The 10,977-nt window shown below is 37.3% G+C and overlaps 1 protein-coding gene across 1 annotated transcript in view; it reads left to right on the plus strand.

Annotated features, from left to right (window-relative positions):
• PRKAR2A (protein kinase cAMP-dependent type II regulatory subunit alpha) overlaps nt 1-10,977 on the plus strand; it is a 127,055-nt gene that overhangs the window by 70,556 nt on the left and 45,522 nt on the right. Inside the window, exon 5 of the mRNA XM_044680335.1 lies at nt 1,620-1,726. Within this exon, the coding sequence (XP_044536270.1) occupies nt 1,620-1,726 (107 nt within the window). The remainder of the gene's footprint in view (nt 1-1,619; nt 1,727-10,977) is intronic.

Consider the following 10,977-nt stretch of genomic DNA (forward strand, 5'->3'; position numbering starts at 1 on the left):
AGGTAGCCTTAGGGCTGATGGCTAAGCCTAGGGGCTAGTAGAAAAGCCTCTCTGGAGCTGATGGAATAGCAGTGTCCCAGGTGTGAAGTAGCAACTCTGCTGTAGAGTAGCAGCTTCCACACTCTGTAGATCAGGGTTGGCATATATTTATTGGGTCTGGTGTCTGTCATCTCCTGTTCCAGAGAAATCTTCACCTTTCCTAAAAACCCTGGAAAGTGAGCATGGTCACATTCAGGTGGAGGTATGTTTTGGGGTTTTATTTCATAGGAAATAAGGAGCATGTGTGAGTTTGGAGTATTCTTCTGGAATGCCAGAGTCCCCAGTGCTCATGTCCTTTGTTCCCCATTATCCATCTTGTTGTCATTTGTCAACATGGGGAGTTCTCGCTACCTTTCTGGAATGAGAATTCTGGAATGACCTTTTTTCTATATCGATGAATTCTGTAGGGAATACAAAGAGGAAGAAGATCCTCATTGCAATTCAGACCATTAGATTTGGGGTTCATAAGACTTATTTAGAATCCTCTTAGTCACCAGGGGACTATATTTGAACATTTGAATAGTCTTTGCCCCTAACCTGAACATAAATAAGTCCATGTTTCTTTTTTCACATAGGAAAATGATATTAGATATGATTTGTGAAATCCACAGTCTTGAAATTAGCAGAGAAATAAAGTAACAAAGAATTCACTGGTATATAGAAATATGTAGATTAGAGTAAAAATTAGCAGCCAAAAGGCTCTTACTCTTGCCAAAGGCCAAACAGTACATATCATGGAAAGATAGATTCTTCTTTTATGTGATATTTAATATGTATTGTTTTCTTCCAAAATCATGGAATAGAAAAAAAGTTTCTGCAAAACCAATTAGCAATCATCCTCTTAGTTTGGAGACTGTAATTTTGCTTTCATATTTAAAATGGTAATTCTGAAATTTGGATAAAAGATTAGTTACTTTTTGGATCCTCTGAATGCCTGATTTTTAAAAAAAAGTGCTCTGATAAGGTGGAAATTTGAAAATTAAAGTTAAGATTATAGTTAGACATCATATTTGTGAAATACCTTTATGGAATAACTACTCTACTTGGTTCCAATACTGACAAAAAAAATTTTAATCCTTAAGAAAGCATATGTCTTAAGTTTAAAGGTCATTTTTATTGTCTGATTGTTATTAGACAATTATTGTGTTGCATGTGGCATCTTAAAGACTTCTTTTATTTTGATTTTCTCTGTCAGCCCTATATAGAAGAAAAAGTTAAAATGAAAAAAAGATCTTGTAAAATTGTATTATTATCTCTACGTACCATAGAGTAACATAGAGTTCTGACAGCAGTAATATCTCACAAGTCATTTGCAGACTCAGTGGTAATTTGTGGTGTATGGGCATTTCAGTAGCTGATTGTAGAGGCACTGCTAATGTATGGATTATAAATAGTCTTGAATTTCTTTTTGGTAATAGAAAAGTCTTTGGTTTAGAATCCACCATAAAATGGCAGCAAGTATACAGGATTAGTATAACCATTGGCTACATCTCTAGATAGCTCCTGACCTGATTTATTTCAAGTTCTCTCTTAGTTCTTATCATCAACAAAATGTTATCTTTGCTCTGTTTTATGCATAGGAGCAGCTGTCTGAGGTCCTTGATGCCATGTTTGAAAGGATTGTGGTGTCTGAAGAACATGTTATTGACCAAGGAGATGACGGTGATAACTTTTATGTCATTGAACGGTAAGAAATAGAGTCTTATGGGTTGTATAGTCAACTTATTATATTAATAATTTAAATAAGATCCCTATTTCAAAGTACTGAGAATGATTATTGGGGCCATGGAATAGCTTTCTTCAACAGAAATCTCCCTGTACTTCCTCAAGGAGCTCTTAGAACTCAAGAGATCAAAGGCTTCATTCTTTTCACATCAAAGCCTTGAGATGATAGCCTGGCTCCATTGTCCTTTGTTGTTTTCTTATCTCTGTCATACTGAACCACTTAAAATCATGAATCCCTTTTATAAAAATAGAGATTAGATAATACAAGCTATACATATACATACATGTATATGTTGTATCTCATAATGACCTGATATGGGCACAGCTTTAGCTTAGTCCTGAAGATGATATTTGCAGTTTTACTTTTTTTTTTTTAAACAGTGTTAAGTACACTAACCTTTCTTGAGGGCATCAGAAACTTTCTAGTAATGCTCCATCTATGACCACTTGGCTCTAGGTCAAAGCCATGTTTTCTATAATGACCTGAAGCCCTTCTCCTCTCTACAACAAGCTGGTCTAGCCTGGTTGATTCTAGAATGTTCAGAACTTAAATGATACCCAGACAGATAGGTTTATGATGGCAATTCAGGGCCTGGTCATTGCCACTAGAAATTATAGAAGATCATCCTTAGGGAGTTTTATCAGTGGAAATTTTGCAAGGACCTGGTAAGTGTGCAACACAGTACTACTAGTTGTAAAATAAAATATATCTTGAATAAAAGACATGATTTGGTGACTAGAATTTTTTTTTAACCCTTACCTTCCGTCTTGGAGTCAATACTGTATATTAGCTCCAAGGCAGAAGAGTGGTAAGGGTAGGCAATGGGGATCAAGTGACTTGCCCAGGGTCACACAGCTGGGAATATCTGAGGTCACATTTGAACCTAGGACCTCCCATCTCTAGGCCTGGCTCTCAATCCACTGAGCTACCCAGCTGTCCCCTTGGTGACTAGAATTTTGTATCAGAAGCTCACTATCTTTCATGGACATATGACAGATTCTTTTACTGTAATACAGACTTCAAAAATGTCCTAGAAAATGCAACCAATAAACTATACATTATTATTTAAAATTGAACTATTGCTCACTATTACCTAGACTTTACATTGGTCCACAGAACAAGAACATTATAAATAGATATTGCCATATCAAGTACTCATAGTCTCCAAGCCACGTGGGATGAAAAGCTTTTGAAATATAAAGATGTAGCAGAACACAGAATAACTGAATGAGGTACATCTTACTGTCATCATTTTTGTTTGCTACTGAAGCTATACTAAAGATGCTTTCTGAGGACATATAGAAGATGAACTTATGTCCTAATATTTTTATTCACCTATAGGAAGCAGTTATTTTATCCACCAGTTCAATAAATATACAGATTTAAATATAAACATATAAGTAGCGTATTAGTAAACTGTCAGGACTAAAATGAGACAATTTTTCTATTGCCTTTCCTTTTTTAGGTGCTTAATAAATGTTTGTTGAATTAAAGCAGTAGAAAACATGAATCCTTTATTATTCAATTAAAGGCAACCAAAAAGTAACATGAGAAAATAAATCCATAAAACAAAAGTATAATTCTAGATGTCCTTAATCATCCATTGAAAACAAAATTTTAAAAGTTAAAACTATACAAAGGATCAAAGTAACACAAGGAACAAAATAAGTAATTCACCACTGTAAGAATTAAAATTTAGTTATTATAGTTATATCTTAAAAATATGTGGCCGCCAGGAATCAACAATTCAGGTTGATTCCGTAATTAAATCAGACCCAAGTCAGCATCGGGTTGAGGAGTTTATTTACAATCAGAAGGTGAGTAGGGATAAAGAGAAGAGGGAGGTTAGAAGTCTAAATAAATGAAGCTGTAAGCCGCAAGGCCCAACAGCTGGATAGGCAGAGTATAGAATTGGCCCAGCCAGGCCAAGGAAGCCAGCCTAACTTACCCACGTGACAATACAGAGTGTAATCTGTCTGTGGTCTCAGGAGATGCTTCTTCTTCCAGTTCCAGACGACAACTCCCGCTACAGGAAGTTCACTAACTTACTTAAAGAGAATGTGTCTTTCATCACTTCCTGTGGTCCACCTCTAATTCAAATGGACAAATGGCAGTTTCTACATTGATTTGGACTGCCCAAAGGGCAGTCCCTTATTCTTGATTTGTTACTTATTGTCACGTGTGGGTAACTCGTCTCCCCTCCCCACTAAGGGAGGTGGGAGTGACATCATTAGCACGCCTGTGTTGAGTAGATTCTTGACTATTAAATGGGATCTGGCTATTCTATTTACACAACCACTAGCCAGAAACTTTAGTACAGAGGTTTGAGTTATAAAGATACTTTTATTGAACCTACAGGAGATGAGCATGCATCCCAATGCTTTCATTCAGTTAGAAAAAAATAGTTATTTTTATTTACCTGTATAATAGTCCAGAGAGCATTAAATATCAAAGGATAATATGATAGAGACTTCTCCCAGGGTCTTTTCTATCTGAACTCTATTGAAATACAAGATTTGAAAAATGTGATGGTATTGGTAATGGTAGTTGTTTGGTTGCCCTTCATACTTGAAAAAGACCAAAATGATATCACTATATTGGGGTCAGTGTACTGAGCACCTGACAGTCTGAGCAGACCAATATGAATTCAGAAGGCTCTACCACAGGTCTGGGGACAGATAGCCTGGATGAACATATGGGAAGGAGCTGTCTCTAAATGTACTCACTTTTTTTGAGTTATTGCAATTTTGCTTTGCTCATAGAGCATAGTGCCTTCTTTGATGTGGACATGCCATGCAGAATAGTCCTTTGCAAGTATCTCCCAACAGTTTTTCAGAGTGTCCTTGAATCACTTCTTCTGAACTCCATTTGGCCCCTTGCCTTGTGTGAGTTCTCTATAAAATAGTCTTTAGGCAAATATTTGTTCGACATTTAAACAATATGACCAGCCCATCAGAATTGCATCTCTCTGCAGTAGAGTTTGAATGTTGGCAATTCAGCTGAAGAAAGGATCTCAGAATCTGGTACCTTATCTTGCCAGGCGATTTTAAGAATCTTCCCAAGACAGTTCAAATGGGAAGTGATTCAGTGTCCTGGCATGGTGCTACTAGACTGTCCAGGTTTCACAGGCTTATGTCAATGGGCAGCGCAGTGGCTCTGTAGTCCTTTAGTTTGGTAGACAGATTAATATATCTTCTCTTCTACACTTACCTTTGGAACCTCCCAAACACTGAGTTAACTTTGGTAATGTTGTGCCAACCTTATCATCTGTGTGTACATTCCTGGGAATATGCTGCCAAGATGGGAGAACTTATCCATAGCATTCAGAATGTCTCCATTTACTGTAACTCACAGTTAGGTACAGTGCTGGCTGATGGAGAACCTCTGTTTTCTTAGTGTTAATTGTTAGGTCAAAATAAGCACAAGCAGCAGAGAATTGATGCATATTCTGTTGCATCTCAGTCTCAAAGGCTGCATTTAGTGACACATTGAATGTATAATCATCATCTGTGAACAGAAAATAGTGTACTAACACTCCCTCTACTATAAAAGGAAAAAAGTGGGGTTTTGGATAGACTAAATATTTAAAGGTCTCCAAGGAATTGAATAAATATCAATTCCTAAAATGATTTTAGTAATTTATTTATAAAATATAGGAGAGAGTGGAAGTAGAGAGATGAGAAGAGGGTAGAGTAAGAGATCTAGCTTAAAGAACTAGACTATGTACTCCAGAGGTCCCAGCCCGAGAGCCTAAAAGTCAATTAACAAGGGTTTTAGCCACAAGGGCTCCTCCAGAGGCTAGTACCTCCAGGGAGGTTAAAGGAGTCAGCCTTCTTCACTCACCATGTGTAGTTCTAAGGGAGAGATTTAAGAGCAGTCTCATCAAGGTCTCAGGTCCAGCAAGCAGTATCTCCAACTCAACCTCCAGCTCCAGGAAATGAACAAGAAGAGCTTTATTGGAAGTTGTCCTTCCCTTTTAAAGGTGCTTCTTTTGCATCATTTCTTGTGCCTTCCTCTTAGTTTACGTGTCAATCACAACAGATGCTTTGCTTAGGACTGCCCAGGGGGCAGTCAGTCAATTCTGATTCGTCGCCCACTCTTACACATGTGGGTCACAGACTTCCCAACTTGTGAATTAAGTGGTGTTGTTTATACCTTTGGTGATTAAATCTAAGAATGAACAGGGTAGATTTAATTTCATTATCACTCTATGTGAGTCTTGTCTTATAGTCTTTTCTTTTTTAAAATCCTTAACCTTGTAATCTCTTCACAGCTCTAAAACAGAAAGGCAAGGGGTAGTCAAATGCTTTGATATAGATAATGGTGATAATAAAGAAGGTTAAACCACAAGTCTCCATAAAATTGACTGAAGATATGAATTTTTTTTATTGTTAGCCAGTATTGTATTAGTCAACATGCTCTCAAATGCTCAAATGTATCTGTGATCTTAGCTATGACAATTGTAACCTATCCATACCCACCTGTCCATCCTGTATGACTCATCTTTAGTCTCCCAAAATTTGCCACTCGGTATGTTGGGCTTTCTTCACTTTCTCCTGACATCATGAAGGTACCATTGGAGCACTTTGTCCATTTGTCCATCCTCTGGCTGCATGACCAATCTACTCTTTTTTGTCATACAATTATTTAATTATATCTTTTAAGCTTGTTATTCTTTGGAGTTTCTCATTGGTTATATTTGCAACCTGCTCACTCCCACCATCATCCTTTCCATTTTTCTCTGTGTGATACTCCTCTTTAGATCTTAAGAGGTAAAGGTTTTCTATGTCTTGTTGTCATGCAGCAATACTAGTAAAATGTTTGTATTCAGAAGATGAGCTTTTGCTGTCATGTAAAGTTTTCATCAATAAAAGTGCTTTGTATTTTCCTGAAAATAATCCAGGTCACTCTCCTCCTTTTTTAACTTGAGCCCATTATTATCTGTTATCTGTTCCATTTATAAATAAATTGATTAAAAAGTATTTACTAAGCACTTTCTGTGTGCTTGCCTTAATAGTGTAATTTTGGAAAAAACAAACAATGCCCATCCTTCTAATGATTTTGAGGAGAGAGACATAGAATGGAATTTTATTAAGTCCCTTTTTTAATTTGGTGCCAGCCTTACAGACCATCTAAAATTAAAGAGTAATTTTGAAAGGCTGATGTATTTTCCCACTATATTTGACAGTGTAGAAACATTTCAAGACCTGCACACAGCACTTTATGGTACCTCAATTACCACAGGAGGACCAGAGAAGGAATGGTAGGGTTATTTAGGAATACTCCTGAGGAGAGATGTCAAATACTATAATGGGAGAAGTAGCTGGAGGAAATTAATGAAGACTTGCTAAAAGACATTGGAAGAGTACATTTATGTATTCCAGTGAGCACAATAGGAAACTTGAACTCTATATTGCCTAATTAAATGCAAGGAAAAAGAAACATAGAGTAGAATCTGGAAAACAAAGTATATCAGAAATTATTGATAGTCTGAGACTAGTGATTACAAAAGAATGTTAAATTAATAGCACAGAGAAGAAAATTGACAATTCAACTTAGTCAAAAACTATACAAATGAATCTTGAAAAGCAAAGAAAAGATAAAGTCCTCCTTTGAAGAGGAATGTTTTTCTGGCCATAAAGAAATCCAACACAATGAAAGGACAGGTTGGATCAACTGTGAAACAAAGCTTGTGAATTGCTAATATGAGTAATGACAGTTGCTGAAATTCTAGTTTGTCAGTAAAACTGGAAAGTAATGAGCTCAAATAAGAGCCATAATTACCTGTTCAGAAGCTTCACAGAAGCACAAGAATTACTAGCAAAACACTCTTCCAGATTCTTCTTTCAAAACAAGCCAGATCACCTCTTTCTTGACAGAAGACATCACATATTAGTAAAAGATGACAATAGCAATAAGCTCTCTAAAAATAGAATAATTACATCTTTATGTACTTCACATAAAATATTCACAGTTTGTATCATTTTCTAAATGTGCTGTACTTATGATTTAATATTGTGCTGCAAATATATAAAACCAATTCTAGCATAGTAAGAACATTAGATTATTTGATGGCTGCATATATAAGATCACCAACACAACAAAGTAAGGAACAGTTCATATAAAATGTATCATGAGCTGGATGTAAGTTTTACTTAGCTATATCCTTATATATACTTAGCTCATCCCTCCAGAGTAGAATCGATTGTCATTCAAATTAAAGAAAGAATCTTATTAGTCATGACTTTACTGAAAAGGATATTAATTCACTACTTCATCTTGTGGAAACTTTTTCTAGCAATATAAAAATAGCCCTTCAGTAAGTGTAAATTTATTAATGTACACCAAATAAGAAAAGAAATTAATTGCTTTGAGCTTGAATCTGGAAACCATATTGAACCAAAGGAAAATGATGCTTAGAGATAGTTTTCTTTCCCAGTCACTGTACACTAAGCATAGGCTATCAAGGATAGGTTGAGATTATGTCAGGAAAATGATTGGCATTCTTAAGTCAAAAGTGTTCTCAAGACTTCCTGGTTAAGGTGGCGGCTGAGTAAAAAGCAGCTGCTTAACCACTCCTAACCGAAACATATAGGACTCCTCAAAAAGACATAAAAACAAATCCAGAGGAACGAAGGGACTGTACAACAGGGCACAGCATTGAAGATACGTGGAATTGGGGCATTTCCATGCTATAAGGGGGTGAAATAGCTCTCACTAAAACACAAGTTGAGCAACCCCCTCCCCCACCCCACACCACCTACAGTGCCAAAGCCAGCACACAAGAGCTAGAGCAAGCTTGGGGCACCCATTAAGTCCTTGGCAGCTACTGGGGTCACCAGGGCCTGTTCCTGAGAGCAGCAATACTTAAGACCCCAAGAGGCTAAAGAACGTGTGCGGACTTTGAACGCAGACCCTGAGTGCAGGCGCAAGCAAGCTCAGGCTCTTGAGTCCATGGATCCTGAGTGCAGGAGCAGACTCGGATCCTGAGCACAGGAGTGGACCTTGAGTGAGGACCCAGTGCAGAGAAGTGCACGACTATGGAAACAGTGCCCTGAATCTATTAAAGGAGCCTCAGACAGAGGAACAAACAAGGGGGCCACCAGGAGGCTTGACCCTGAGAACAACGAGATCTGAGACTTCAGGAGCCTAGAGAGCGCAAACAGACTTTGGATGTGAGGAAAAACTTGAGAGGGTGCAGGGCTAACAATGGCAAGCAATTCTCAAGAACCCCAAAAGAGAAAGATCATCAAGAAGAAATCTGTAACACTGGACAACTTTTACACAGAGAAAGTCCAGACAGCAGAGCAAACAGCAGAGAACAAACAAGTAATCACATCCAAACCTTCCCAAAATAATGAAAACTGGTCACAAGCTATTGAAGAGTTCAAATCTGAGATGATGAGAAAGCTGGAAGAGATCTGGCAAGAAAATAACAGTTTAAAAGGCAGAATTTCACAATTGGAAAGTGAGGCAAGTCAACTGAAGACCAGAAATGACCAGATTGAAAAGGAAAACCAAAAGATTATAACTGAAAACCAGCCTCTAAAGGCTAGAATTGAGCAATTAGAAGCTAATGATCTCTCAAGACAGCAAGAACAAATAAAACAAAGTCAAAAGACTGATAAATTGACAGATCAAGAAAACAGGGCTAGAAGAGACAATTTGAGAATCATTGGTCTTCCTGAAAAAGCAGAAATTAATAGAAATCTGGACTCCATACTAAAGGAAATTGTTCAGCAAAATTGCCCTGAAGTTCTACAACAAGAGGGCAATATAGGCATTGAAAGGATGCATAGATCACCCTCTACACTAGACCCTGAAAAGAAAACCCCCAGGAATATAATAGCCAAATTCAAGAGCTTCCAAGTAAAAGAAAAAAATCTTACAAGAAGCCAGAAAGAGACAATTCAAATATCAAGGAGCACCAATCAGGATCACACAGGATCTGGCAGCCTCCACGCTAAAAGACCACAAGGCTTGGAATATGATATTCAGAAAGGCAAGAGAGCTGGGCCTTCAACCACGGATCAACTACCCATCAAAATTGACTATATACTTCCAGGGGAAAGTATGGGCATTCAACAAAATTGAAGATTTCCGAGTATTTGCACAGAAAAGACCAGGACTAAATGGAAAGTTTGATATCCAACCACAAAAATCAAGAGAAACATGAAAAGGTAAATAAGAAACAGAGGGGAAAGAAAGAAAACTCATAATTTTTAAATTTGTCTATTTAAGGGCTTCAATAAGATCTAATTATCTATTCCTATGTGGAGAAATGCTATGTATAATTCTCTGTATTGAACTCTATTCACTATTATAGTATTCACTATTATAGTAATCAGAAGAATAATTCATAGGGAGAGGGGGGGAATACTAAATGGTCTAAGATGATATGAGGGGTGGGAAAGAGGGGGGTGAATAGTAGGGGATACCAAGAGAAACTTGAGTGAATAAGAAAAATAGGATATTCTATTACACACAAAGAGGGCATGGGAAGGGGAGGGGATGAATACTATTATAAGAAGGAGAGGAAGAGAGCATTAAGAGGTAATATTTAAACCTTACTCTCAGTGTAATCAACCTGGAGAGGGAAGAGTAGCTATATTATCCATTGGGATATAAAACTCTATCTAACCCTACTGAGAAAGTCAGAAGGGATAAACCAAGGGGAGCAGGGGAGTGGGGAGCTCAAAAAAGGAAGGGGAGAAGAAGGGGTAGGGAATTCATTAGGCCTTTAAAAATAAAAAGGGGGGAATAATAAGGGAGGGGGTAGAAAGGGAAGTTAATCAAGGGAGGGGATAAGGGATACCGGCTTAAAGCAAACCACTGGTTTAAAAGGTGTAAGAAGAAGGGGTAGGACTAGGGGAAGATACGAAAATATCAGCAAATGCACAACTGATAATTATAACTCTGAATGTGAATTGGAAAGCCATTGATTGCTCATGGGTAGGACGAGCTAACATAATAAAAATGACCATCCTACCCAAATTAATATACCTATTTAGCACCATACCTATCAAACTGCCAAAAAACTTCTTTACTGAATTAGGAGAAACTATAAATTTTTCATTTGGAATAACAAAAGATCAAGAATTTCAAGGGAAATAATGAAAAAAAAATGTGAAGGAAGGGGGCCTAGCAGTACCAGATATTAAACTATACTATAAAGCAGCAGTCATCAAAACAATATGGTACTGGCTAAGAGA

Source organism: Gracilinanus agilis, chromosome 1, assembly GCF_016433145.1.
Source record: "Gracilinanus agilis isolate LMUSP501 chromosome 1, AgileGrace, whole genome shotgun sequence".
In the NCBI taxonomy this organism is placed as follows: Eukaryota; Metazoa; Chordata; class Mammalia; order Didelphimorphia; family Didelphidae; genus Gracilinanus; species Gracilinanus agilis.